The sequence below is a fragment of the Prunus persica genome, chromosome G5, assembly GCF_000346465.2.
Source record: "Prunus persica cultivar Lovell chromosome G5, Prunus_persica_NCBIv2, whole genome shotgun sequence".
In the NCBI taxonomy this organism is placed as follows: Eukaryota; Viridiplantae; Streptophyta; class Magnoliopsida; order Rosales; family Rosaceae; genus Prunus; species Prunus persica.
The window spans coordinates 15,834,846-15,847,230 of NC_034013.1; the positions used below are offsets into that span (position 1 = coordinate 15,834,846).

General features: G+C 37.5%; 3 protein-coding genes across 4 annotated transcripts; 1 reads left to right on the plus strand and 2 right to left on the minus strand.

Moving 5' to 3' along the window:
- Nucleotides 122-4,410, plus strand: LOC18776323 (agamous-like MADS-box protein AGL65). 2 transcript variants are annotated; one of them, XM_020563814.1, is made up of 12 exons: nucleotides 122-372; nucleotides 1,093-1,278; nucleotides 1,466-1,525; nucleotides 1,627-1,645; nucleotides 1,770-1,834; nucleotides 1,926-1,941; nucleotides 2,034-2,095; nucleotides 2,640-2,736; nucleotides 3,037-3,084; nucleotides 3,210-3,337; nucleotides 3,520-3,940; nucleotides 4,086-4,410. In XM_020563814.1, the coding sequence occupies exons 2-12, from the start codon at nucleotides 1,094-1,096 to the stop codon at nucleotides 4,104-4,106; spliced, it is 1,122 nt and encodes a 373-aa protein (XP_020419403.1). In that variant the 5' UTR covers nucleotides 122-372; nucleotide 1,093; the 3' UTR covers nucleotides 4,107-4,410. The 2 variants fall into 2 exon arrangements, with proteins under 2 accessions (XP_020419403.1, XP_020419404.1); XM_020563815.1 differs by lacking the exon at nucleotides 122-372 and having other exon boundaries at nucleotides 1,075-1,278.
- Nucleotides 4,460-5,746, minus strand: LOC18777388 (chlorophyll a-b binding protein P4, chloroplastic). The gene is made up of 3 exons (XM_007209435.2): nucleotides 5,412-5,746; nucleotides 4,862-5,277; nucleotides 4,460-4,763 (listed from the first exon to the last, which is right to left on the minus strand). The coding sequence occupies exons 1-3, from the start codon at nucleotides 5,624-5,626 to the stop codon at nucleotides 4,627-4,629; spliced, it is 768 nt and encodes a 255-aa protein (XP_007209497.1). The 5' UTR covers nucleotides 5,627-5,746; the 3' UTR covers nucleotides 4,460-4,626.
- On the minus strand, nucleotides 6,933-8,674 carry LOC18776350 (expansin-A1). Its single transcript, XM_007209450.2, has 3 exons — nucleotides 8,434-8,674; nucleotides 8,033-8,345; nucleotides 6,933-7,610 (listed from the first exon to the last, which is right to left on the minus strand). Exons 1-3 carry the CDS (start codon nucleotides 8,564-8,566, stop codon nucleotides 7,307-7,309), a joined length of 750 nt encoding a protein of 249 aa, XP_007209512.1. The 5' UTR covers nucleotides 8,567-8,674; the 3' UTR covers nucleotides 6,933-7,306.

The window sequence follows — 12,385 nt, forward strand, 5'->3', positions numbered from 1 at the left end:
CTACAAAGAGAAAGGAAGACTAATTCCTATATTGATTGTTAATTTGCAATAGGCCACCTTTGCCTCTGTGACTCGACACCCCCCCCAACCATGTTAACCGCAAATAAAGCCATGTAGGCTTTCTTGGTGGAGAAGCTCCTCACAATCCCAGCCCAAGAATTTTTTTTTGTTCCTTTTGTCTTCGGTGTAAAAACCCCGTGCCCATTGTCCAATACTGCAAACTCACAAAGCGCACCGTTCATTACTCCTCTCTCTCTCTCTCTCTCTCTCTCTCTGACACACTGTTTCTCTCCCTGCGCAGTAATTTTCTGCTGGTTGGTTCTGCTCATTTTAACGACCGAAATCACAGCTTGACCCGTCGTGTGCAAATCTGTAAGCTTCAATCGTACAGCCATTTCTTTCCCTCCATCCTTCTCTGCTATTACTCTTTCTGGGTTGGTTCCCCTGTTTGCCTTATTGAATTGCCGTTTTCCCGTATTCATATAAATATATCGATTTTGTTTTCTTTCTTTGTCCATATTTCTCATTTGAGTCCTACTCTTTTGCTGGTGTTTGTAAAGATTTTGTTAACTTTCAAAAGTTGTTAAATTCTTTTTCATGTTTTCCTAAGTGGGCGTTGTAGAATTTTGTTTTTCTTCGTTCAGGTGATTATTTCCCTTCTGGGATTTAAGGCTTCGTTCATATTCATAGGATTGTATGCTTTTATGATAAATAGGCTCTGTTTTTCTGCAGAAAAATTAAAAAGAAGGTGGCCGACATTTATCAGTGCCAACCAAAACTGGATGGTTATTTTCATTTCCCAGTCTGTATTTGTAGGCAACTTCAATCAATCTTCTTTGTTCATTATCGGGGTAAATTTTTTAATTTTGAACTTTAAATATGTGCTTGTCAAGTTCCGGTGCATGGGATGAAGGCTTCATTTGGAGAAATGTGTTTTTTATGTGTAACTAAAGTGAGTCAAGGCGCATTTAAACAAGAAACAAGAACCTGTTTTTTTTCTTCTTTTTTTTTTTTAGCTCTTTCATGACATTGAGAAATTTTCACAGTTGGCGTTTCATAAAGCTTTGGCACGGTTTGCTTATTGGATTGCAGGATGGGAAGGGTGAAGTTAAAGATAAAGAAATTGGAGAGCAGCGGTAACCGGCAGGTTACGTTTTCGAAAAGGAGAAATGGAATCTTGAAGAAAGCAAAGGAGTTATCAATACTATGTGATGTAGATATTGTCCTTCTCATGTTTTCCCCGACTGGAAGGCCTACATTACTCCAAGGGGAGCGCAGGTATCGTAACCCGAAAGTTTTCCATCGTACTTTGTTTTGATGATGATGTTTTGGTGATACATTGGCATTTTGCATGACTTTGAGGACAACCCAACATAACAAAACTAGAATGAGGCTGAAATGTAGGGTTGAGAGTTTCTCCATATCACATGTTGATATAGTTTCTTTGTTTTTTTGACTTTGTCAGTACTGTCGAAGAGATTATTTCAAAGTTTGCCCAATTAACTCCACAGGAGAGGGCAAAGAGGTAGTAAAGTACTTGCAATGAAATTTTTTCATTCTCATTTTCTAGCTTGATTGAATTTGGAGGGCATTACAGCTAACTGCTTTTCCATTTGATTGGAACAGGAAATTGGAGAGCCTTGAAGTAAGACTGTCGATAATAGCATTTCAAATGGAAACATTTTTTTTTCTCTCTCTTGCTTTTGTTGTATTGAACAAAATGTAACTGCTGTCACTCTTGCATTTTGGTGTTCTTTTTGAGGATATAGGCACTGAAGAAAACTTTTAAGAAGTTAGACCATGATGTAAATGTACAAGAATTCATGAGTTCAAGGTATGTGATTGTGTTCATCAGATTTGTCATTTCCTTTTAGTAAAATCTGTGGCCCTTTTATAATGTTTTTTTTCCCTTCTGTTTCTTGCAGCACTCAGACAGTTCAGGTATATATTCTTTACCAGCATTACCAATTTTTTTTTTTTTTTCAATTATTATTCATGACAACTAATGTTTTGTGATAAATTGCTCTCGGCAGGATCTGACTACTCAAGTAAGGGTATTGCAAGCCCAACTTACAGAAATACATAAGAGACTGAGGTGCACCTTTGGAGTTTTTGGTTGTTAGTATTGCTTTTTTTCTTTTTGGACTTGGTGGTCATCTTAGTAGCATTATACCATTGTGTATTTCATAAAAATGTCTATTCTACATAAGGCCATTTCAAGGAATTAAGTTGATATTTAACCAAAATAAGAAAGTGATCAAGTTGTTTGCGAGTTTAGGGATTTACTGATGAATTTTGGAATCAATTTGGGTCATATTTGTGACTTTCATGTTATATGTTGTGTCATTTGTTTTGAAAATTTTTGTGCCTCGGCTTCTATCAGAAATTTAACACTTCCATTCTGGCTGTTTTTTAGTACCAACCAAGATGAAGCGTAAAAAAATCTATGTGTGAATTGTCTTGTGTGTTCTTGGTAATATCATTTTTATTTGGACCTGGTTTCCTTATTCAGGTTGCCACTAGAACAACTTAAATTTACAAGTGAAAAATCACAATCTATATATCGAACTATGTATTGATCAGTAAGGTATGCATATAAAGCATTCATATGATAGTTTAAGCTCTTGTCACTTTTTCAGCTTTTGGTGTAACCCAGATAAGGTTGACAATCTTGAACATCTAAGCCAGATGGAAGACATGCTTAAGGAATCAATCAACCGAACACGTCTACACAAGGTATCATTTCGTTTTTTATGTTACTGCAGAAGAAAAAATACCTAGAGTTTATGGTTTCGTTTACCAAATAACTGAAAATTAATGATGAAATATGAACAGTGATAATATCATCAAATATATGGGTTTGGTTGGTTTTGGTGTCATGGTGAGTTTAGTTTAAGGTGCACTGACTCACCCGAGCCACCTTAAAAATGTTAAGCCAGAGGATGGATGCTGCTATTTTGTTTATCAGATTAATAGATCCTTATTAGGGATTGACTATTGAATTGATACTAATATACTGGATACTTCTCTTGTTAGGAAAATTTGGGAAAACATCAACTAACGTCACTAAATTGCACAAGCCAGGTAATAAATACTTTAGCTGATGAGGAATGCTCTCTCTCTCTCTCTCTCTCTCTCTCTCTCTCTCTCTCTCTCTCTCTCTCTCTCTCTCGGACAAAATCTGAAGATTGACTTTTCTTGCATCGCAGTTTCAAAATGGAATGCCTTCATCTTTATTAGTGGGTGGTATGCCAGAAGCTCAACCTTTAACTTGGCTTCTCAGTAATGACAATCAACACATGATATTACCCAACGAGTCGAACTATCTGCCACATAGGTTAGTCTACTGCTGTTATGCATCTACCCTTGCTTCCCCCAAAGAGCCCAATGCCTGAGAACTTTCTTTCTGATAGATTACTTATGCTATGATCTTCTACTTTATACAATATAGATGATTTGATTTGTTGAAAGCATTGTTTAGCTGAACAAAATTTGTTTTCTTATTGGCTCTCTCTATAGAGATGTAGATGTGGAGTGCTCTACAAATGCCTCAGTTCCACAATATACTAGTTACTTTGGCACTGGCGCTAGTACTAGCACTGGCAAACAATCTGAGGTTGGTGATCCAGTACAACTAGATAATATGGGACAAATTCCTAATATGGAAGGAGGTGGTGGCTTGAATGAGTTTGACATAAATGCTTGTTTAAGTACAGAACCTGGCCAGCAATATGTGTATCCATCATATTGTAGTTCTAATGTGGATGATAAGACATCGAAGCCTGAGATGGAAATGAACTTACCTACAAATCCGGTGGGTTATCAAGTAAGTAGCGACTTTGAACTGCCTAGATCGATGTATGACAATGAGCATCATGCTTGGCTTTCTTCACCTGGGCCAAGCGGCATTGCTGTGTACAAGGAGAATACTTACCAGCAGGTGACCATTCTTTGATTGATTTTAATCACTCTGTTTTCCCAAGCTTAGAAGCATGTTTCAAATATAATGAAGTGAATAATGGTCTTTGTATTTCATCATTCCATTGATGCCTTGTGGCTCTATGTTTGCTTTTGTTCTCTTGTAGCAACCAAACGTGGGATTGTAGCTGAAAAAATCATGGAAGGATTTACAGGCATCACACACCGACCAGACGATGTGAAACGGTCAGAGTTGTCCAAGAGAAGTATTGATGTCCCTTAGCCAGTTGGGGCTTAGATTAAACCTGTATATATACTGTACAAGACATATAGGATTATTGTTCATCTGTATATTAACTGTTTTGGTTCTCTCAACTCAACAAAGTTGTAACATGGTTGGGTTGGGTTCCTGAATTCAGAGCATCCCACATTGTAAATTATTACTGATAGAAAATGAAATCAAAATTATATCTTGAGCTACTTTGTGATTTATATCAGCCCACAGCCTGCAACATTAGATTTCATATCAGCAATTAATTAATTAGTGTAGATGTAATGAGAAAGATAATATTAATGCCACCATGGTTCCTGTACACTGGTAAAACCTTTGTCTACTACATTGATGCTCACCATCTCACTCAAATACCATTAAATCATTGTTACAAAATAAATGAAACATGCTTTTCCACTTCTTCTCTTTTAACAGATCTAGTAGCCTCTTAGTGTCTGGACAATGGTGTTGTGCCATGGGTCTGAGAGGTGCTGCAAGAGGTTGTCAAATGGTCCTTTTCCAGTCACATTGTGTTGAACCACAAAACCCAGGAATGCCAACATTGCCAGTCTCCCTGCACACACATTTCAAACAACACATTAGAGCTCATTTCAAACATACGCATTTCAAAGCCTTTTCAAGCAAAATTGAAGTGAATTTTTGAACGCATACCATTGGCAATTTCCTTCTCCTTGGCCTCAAGAGTGGGTGCAAAGTTGAGGGGGTTGAAGATGCCACCTGGGTAACCCACCTCATTTGGAGGCAAGCTGTATTGCTTGAAGATGGGGTCTTGGTTCACACTTCCTGGGTTCTTGATGTCTTGCCACCGTCTGATCTCGACGTAGTGAAACAAGATGAACTCAATCACGAAAAGGGTAGATGAAGATGCAAAGTACTCAGCCTTGCCAGCATCATACCATTTAGGAACATTAAGGATCCCAATGCTTGTGAACACTTCAGGCAACAGCATCCCAACAACACCCAACATTGCCCATCTGCCATTCACGAGCTCAGCTTGGACATACCACCTGAGGTTCTCTGGGTCCTCAGCAAGTCCCAGAGGATCAAATCCATTGTCACCAGGAAGACTGGCCACAGAAAAGAAAACACATCTCAGCCAATCTATGATATTTCTCAAATTTTCAGTCTACTTGTATCACAAGGCAGAGCAACATGAAACATTCAATGTTATATGAGTGTGAATGAGAAATTCTAAACATACCTGCCAGTGAGGTAGCCTGGTGAGGCCAAGCCTGGCAACCACTCACCCTTCTTGGCTTCAACTTTAAAAGAAGTAGCAGATGGAGAAGCCATGGGCCTAATGAAAGACACTTCCCTATTTAATTTAGTAGAAGAAGACCCAGTAAGGAACCTGGATTTTGAGTTGATGCATGGCCTGAAAACAGCCGCTGAGGCCTGTGTTGTGACCGTTGCCATATTTTCCCACCTGAATTTTGGTCAAGAAAATGGAATTCCAGGTGGAGGAGGAGACTATTAGATGATGGTATGGTGCTAAATGGAAATGTAAATGTGTAAGGTGAGTCCATGGCTTTTGTATATTTGATGTCAAATTGTCAATGAGAGTCTTGTGGTTGTTGTTCTTTGGTGGAACTTGATCGTTGGTTTGCAAAGATTTTTGGGGTCCAACGGTGAGGATGAATTTGAGGCTATAGATTAGCCAATGGGAACTCTTGAGCCTTATCGTTTTATCTCTAGCGTTGTATCCACAAATCTATATCTTTGTTGTTGTTGGCTGAAAATAATGTTGTAGGGTCCACTTTTTGGCCACGTAGGAAGATTTTTTCTTTTAACAGGATATGGATATGATGATTAGAATCTCCTTCCACGTGGAATCTATGGAAACCTATAGTTGCATGACAAGTGGCTGGCTCAAACTACCTCTTAGGCTTAGCAATTGAGGTGAGTGTGTTAAATTCACAAAGAAAGTGCTCAGGCTGAGCAAAAGTGTTAATCTATAAGGTTTTGTAAGACATACTTGGCATTCAATCAAAGACCTTTTTCTCTCACTTTGGAGGCCAATTTCATGGTACCCCAAAACCTTATGAGCCTCCCAACTCAAAAAGACTCAAATATAGGATCTCTGTCTGGTTACTTTGGGCAAGGCAACAAGGATTGTAAACATCATTTACCAAGTTGGGGCAACTGAAACTTGCATATTTACTTACCCCTTTTATTTGATCTAATTACAATATTATTATTAGGCAACAGGGTGGGCCGGCTGTGACAGAAATTTCATCCTAAGAGAAAATATATTTTGGGCTTGTTTTAACCTCCCAAATCCATTGGCCCACGTCAAAGTCCATATCTAGTCAGAATTTGGGCTTAGCCCAATTCTTCATGGATATTAAAGAGAGGGGTTACAGATTCTTGGCCCAAGATTCTCAATTATGACAAGTTTAGGTTTAGACTTACTCCCAAAATACATTAGTCTGCCTATTAGTGTGAGCCTGTAACTAAGCATGACGTGAAAGTGATTAGTTGTTTGATTGAAACCTTCTCAAATAAGGCATGGTGGTCCTGACTCTTGGACTGCTCACCTTGTGTGAAGTCGCACAAGCACACCCCTACCCTCGGGTTAGTAAGGTCCCCCAACCACAAAAGGTGGGTGTAGCAAACCATAAAATTATATTAGTCTTCATTATGAAGCAGGAATTTCACCTTCAGATTAAATGAGAATGGTGATGAATTAAAAGAAAACATCTACAGTCATAGATAGATAGAATGAATGAAAATTTAGGGCAACTATTTTCACCCTCATGAAGAGAGAGGAAGATTTTATTCACCAAACCATACAAGTAATTCAAAATAAAACTGCGTTACAATGAAATTAAACCAAAACAAACTTAACCTAACAAAAAAGTGGCGGGTGGTTTATGCCCACCGCTGCCAAATCTCTCTCTTCTCCCTCTCTGCCTGCCTTTCCCAAAAAGAAAGCAGAACAAAGCACAATGACCCCATAACCCTTTAATTTTTAAATGATAAAATGGCCATCTTAAAATAATAAGCCCCTTTTTCTCATTTCGACTCTAAAACTAACTCTAGACAGTGTGACACCACCAAACAAGTCGTTTTTAGCTTGTTAAGTCTTGTGTTGTTTCAGAATTGTACGCCACTGAATGTCTGGCCAAATGACCAGCCGGCAGGAGCGACGTTGTTGGCGACGACGGTGCGGCCGTCGCTGGTGGTGACCTTGAAGGAGAGACTCTGGCCATTCAGATAAGAGTTGCTCTGCCAATTCTGCCCCCAGTTCCTAGACAAGGTTTGCCAACCAGTTTTTGACCCTTTGATGGAAACTGCATGAACATCTCCGGCACCGCCAACGTTTGTGATCAGCACCAGATTGAAGTATGAGTGGCCGTTGATTGTGAATCTTATGCCTCCCTTCTTTATGCATGGGACCCTACAAAAAAAGACACATTGAAAAAAGAATAATCAGTCTTGGCAATTGAAGGGTAGTTTTGGAAATTTGAAAAACTAGAAAAGCTGATGATATAAAAGATAAATTAAAAGCTGATGATTTAAAAGATATATTAAAAAGCTGATATATGTTGGGGTGATCGAATCAAACATGGAACTTAGATGGATTGTCAAATTCATTTAACTACTTGAGTTACAAGACCTTTTTTATTATTGCCCGATTTTAAAACTTGCCATTTAAATGTGGCGAAACTAAAACCACTAGAAATTATAAATTTGTTTTACTGAATTACAAAAAAACCCCTGTTACTTGGGTGGAGTGTGAAAGGAAACATAAACATAAACAAACAAAAAATTGTGACAAAAAAACAAAAACAAATGAGGCATGAGACCTGAAATTCATACCTTCGGTAAGACACAGGCACAATCCCAGCTCTGTATTGAGCAATCCGCTGGAAGACTGGCTGGGCAAGATCAAAATGTTGCTGTGGAGGGTTGCACCAACCGCCTGCATTGTTGGGGAGGGCATTGTTTGGAGGGCAGAAGTTGGTGGCTGTGACGAAAATTGAGCCTGGAAGACACCATTTTGGATCACTCGCACACCTAATCTCAAAGCAAGCCCCGCAGCTTAGCCCATTGTTGAACAGGGCTGTGCTCAGAGCTGCTGTGTTGGTTCCATACCCTTGGCTATACAGGTTGCCATATCCACAAGCCCCGCCTGCAATTTGGGCATCAAAAATTAATTCATGGGTGGGCACTCAGAAAAATTACTTAACCAATTGGTTTTCAGGAGCTTTTGTGCTTACCCATTGTGCCAGAGGCATCACCTCCTCCATAGAAAGTGGCATGCGCATTAACCCAGCCCCCATCAGAGCCATAAGCAGAGGAGCTCAGAGAAAGAAGAAGAAAACCAACCAAGGCAAGCCCAAGAACTGCCATGTTTTGAAGCAGAGGCAGACCTTTTGGAAGTGTGAGAAAGAGAGCAAATGAAGAAAGAGAAAGAAGGGAAGGAGGAGCAGAGGAGGGCTGTGAGTTGTGAGGAGAAGTGGAGGAGAGTGGGGGGGATAAATAGATGGTGGGAGGAGGGGAGGAGAAACAGAGCTTTGTTTGCTTAGGCAGACGTCACAGTAACTAACTGACACTAAACTTTTGAGGTGTGGGGACCTTAAACCGCCATGTGTAAGAGGTTTAGTGTATGTGTCTGAGGAACCAAAGCACACTTCTTTGAAACCACGTGGTTTTGGAACCATTCTCTGTGTGTTTTGGTAACTTTTTCTGTAAAATTCATACAGAAATTGGTTAGCTACATACATCATCCATGCCCACTAGAACCACTTAATTGAAGTTGAAGTATTATTAAGGTTCAAGCCCCAAAACTGGTTTTGCAATTTGCATTCAAAACTGGTTAGCTACATACAACTCTATCATGCCCACTAGAACCACCATTAATTGTGTCTGTTATTTACTACAATTGCAGCTCAGAATCATTTTGCCAGAGTCTGCCTTTTACTCTGTTTTGCTCTGGTTTTTTTAGCAGCTTCAGCCTCTTCTGCAAGATTAAAAAATGCACATGCATATTCAGAGTGGTCCCATGAATGTCCAGTCAAAAAGGGTAATGCGGCTATAGTTACTTTGAAAAATCTATGACCTATAAAGTTTTCCAAAATTTCTAAATTATCTTTCAATATATGTCCAAATGGATGCATGTGAAAACTACCAATAAAGTACACACTAGTCTCTTCTTTTTTTCTTTTTTTTTTTGTCAAAGGTCGGAAGGAGAGGGGGATTTATTCATACACACTGACCACTATCAGTAGCTAGCCTAGGAATGCCTAAGGCTTCAGCAGTGGCATTGAAATGTTGGTATTTAGCATGGAATTTTTGGGTAGATTCAATCTGGAAAATTACATGATATCTTTAAGCCGACAAATTGCCAAATAAAACATGGTAGGGCTGTTGAGTGTTGACCAATATTTTACAGGTCCTTGTCTTCAAATACATTAGAAACTTTGACCCGGTTATTGTGCAAGGGGCATCATCTTCTAAACACAAAACACAGCGTTCTCACTCATGCATTCAATCTTATCGGTTTGACACTAGTGCTGCAGACACTTGGAGAGCACATGGCTGATGGGAAAAAACATTTCCTTTTCTTTTCTTCTTGTTTTTGGTAACGTGGGTGATGAAATGTTGATGATGATAAGCAGGCTCAGTCTGTTACAAAAGGAGAGAGGAGGAGGAGGAAGAGGGAGGAGGAGTAGGGCCAGGTGAGAAAACTCCACAACAACTCCATGTCTCATTTATTATAAAATATTTTCATTCAATTTATTGCAACTGGTTTCTGCAAAAGCTGCAAATTTATTAAACCAATCCGAGAGTTGCATGCATGTGAAATATTCGCAGTGAATTGAAAATAGCAATCATAAGGATGCATATGTATATCTGCATCCGCCTACTTTGCTATATAGTATATTATAGATATACTTGTTCTCCAATATTATTCTTCTTCAAGCTGCTAAATTAAATAATTAACTAGTGTAATGTAACATGTACGTATTAATTAGTTATGGTCAACTAATATAATAAAATATATATATAATTTTTGTGTTTTTCTTTGAAGTCATGGAGGGTTGCCATGCACGATCTCCCAGAACATGATTCATTTGGTGTGGTAAACGTATGGTATGTACCCTATCTTATCTTCTGAATCCATTATATATATATATATATATATATATATATATATAACTTGTATTGAGGGATTCTTGAAATAAGTTTATTTGAGGGACATCTTTGTAAGGTGTACTCTGCATTGTATTTCACTAATCCAAACCTTCTATTTTGTAGATATTCATTCAAAGATCATCTCTATAAAAAATCATTTGAATCCGATATCATTTGACCACTCAATTAAATTATTAAAATTTTAGTATTTTCTTGAAGAACCATGTTTATTGATTTTGTTTGACACAATTAGATGTCTAAACAGTTTCCGATTTGTTTAATTTTTTGCACGGATGATCTATGAATGAAGACCTAAAAAATAGATAGTTTGGATCGTTGAAAAAAAATTCGTAGGATACCCTAAATGGTGTTTTTCAAATTTTATTTGAAGAATCCTTAAATGAAAGGGTATATATATATATATATACAGTAAAATTAGAGCTGCAGAATTAATTTATTTATGTAGTCAATATTAAGTAACATATATTAATTGATTCAACGACTCAAATTCTGAAGTTGCATCTATTCAACATAGAAACTTTCCAATGCACAAAGTCATACTGTCACGTAAGTTGTAGAATGAGGTTGCTGGAAAAAAATGGAGAATTCAATTTCTAGAAACGAAAAAGGAAAAAGCAAATAAAGAGAATAAAGAGAGTTGACAAAAAAGAGATTGGAGTAGAATGGTGGTGCCAGCCACATATAGCTAGCTTAGCTTACGTCGGCTCTCCATGGAAAGCAACTTGAAGGGTTTTTATCAAGGAATGGAACACGTACGTTCTGCACTCATTTGGCTTCTTTCATGGGATACTCGATCGTCATTTCGAGCTGTAGCTTTACCAATCAGATTGTCTTTTCTCTCTCTTCTGATCTTTCCTTATCTATCACGGATTCTTTCCTCACCTGAAAACCCTACTGATCGAACCCAAAACCTGGAAAATCATAACACTACTTTACATCTATATCATGTAAAATTGCCTAATGTTGACCCATGCATGCATGTGTAATATCAATCATAAACAAACCGCTTTCAAGACTTACATTTATATTAATTTGTGTAAATTATTGAGATTGTTAACGTTAAAACCGTGCCCGGTTGATTAAAATCATGCGTGGTTTAGATTTACGTTCTAACAATAACAATTTATGCAAATATATGAAAATTATGGCAGTACGTGCATAAAACATCAAAAACGTTGGGGTCCAGAGAGAGCCTGTGACTTCTTTCATTCACGGCTACTAATTGTTTGGACAAAATATGAAATCATGCGATCCATATCATTACAGAGCTGGGAAAAAAAAAAAAGGTTCAAGCATGTGTGATAGCTAGCTATAAGTCAATATAAACGGCAAACAGAAGGAGAGAATACATATACATAATATGAAATCGGATTTAAGTGATTTTTTTTTTATAGAGATGATCTTTGAATGAATATTTATAAAATAGACGGTTTGCATTAGTGAAATATAATCCGGAGTAGGCCTTATAATAGTATCTCTCAAATAAGCTTATTTGAGAGATCTCTCAATAAACGCTCTTTGTATATATGTAGCTTATTTGAATTTATATGTGGCTACTAGCGGAACCACCTACAAGGCTATGGTGGGCTGTAGCCTAGGTTGATTTTTGAAGAAAAAACAAACCTATATATATATATATATGGCAAACTAGCAACTACAAAACATTAAGGAAATATGAAGTTTGATGGTTGTTTAAGGAAATATTTTTGAAGAAATAAAAAAAACTATATAGATCACCATAAACTGCAACACATTAAGAAAATATTATTTTTCTTAAGTCTGTTTAATTCTCTACTACCTTTTGGCAGTTGTATTCTCTCAATAAGCGCATGGCACAACTTGAATACGCACACCTTTATTTTTTGGTTGCATTTAATATGTATTTGTGTTATGTTAAATGTATTTATATTTTTTGTTTATATGATTTAATGTATACTTTTATTTATAAAAAAAGGATAGAAACCATAAGTTTAAATACAAATCATTAGATTTTAAGCTAAAAAAATTTAGCTA

What these genes read in the sequence shown, in the direction of transcription:
- LOC18777388 (XM_007209435.2), bottom strand. Translation starts at nt 5,626, where the DNA reads ATGGCAACGGTCACAACACAGGCCTCAGCGGCTGTTTTCAGGCCATGC. An exon ending in CCAGGCTACCTCACTGGCAG is followed by an intron (nt 5,278 to 5,411) that starts GTATGTTTAGAA and finishes TTCTGTGGCCAG; the next exon opens with TCTTCCTGGTGACAATGGAT. An exon ending in GGAGAAGGAAATTGCCAATG is followed by an intron (nt 4,764 to 4,861) that starts GTATGCGTTCAA and finishes ATGTGTGTGCAG; the next exon opens with GGAGACTGGCAATGTTGGCA.
- LOC18776350 (XM_007209450.2), bottom strand. Translation starts at nt 8,566, where the DNA reads ATGGCAGTTCTTGGGCTTGCCTTGGTTGGTTTTCTTCTTCTTTCTCTG. An exon ending in TGATGCCTCTGGCACAATGG is followed by an intron (nt 8,346 to 8,433) that starts GTAAGCACAAAA and finishes CCCAAATTGCAG; the next exon opens with GCGGGGCTTGTGGATATGGC. An exon ending in GTGCCTGTGTCTTACCGAAG is followed by an intron (nt 7,611 to 8,032) that starts GTATGAATTTCA and finishes CTTTTTTTGTAG; the next exon opens with GGTCCCATGCATAAAGAAGG.
- LOC18776323 (XM_020563814.1), top strand. Translation starts at nt 1,094, where the DNA reads ATGGGAAGGGTGAAGTTAAAGATAAAGAAATTGGAGAGCAGCGGTAAC. An exon ending in GAAATACATAAGAGACTGAG is followed by an intron (nt 2,096 to 2,639) that starts GTGCACCTTTGG and finishes TCACTTTTTCAG; the next exon opens with CTTTTGGTGTAACCCAGATA. An exon ending in AGGAGAATACTTACCAGCAG is followed by an intron (nt 3,941 to 4,085) that starts GTGACCATTCTT and finishes GTTCTCTTGTAG; the next exon opens with CAACCAAACGTGGGATTGTA.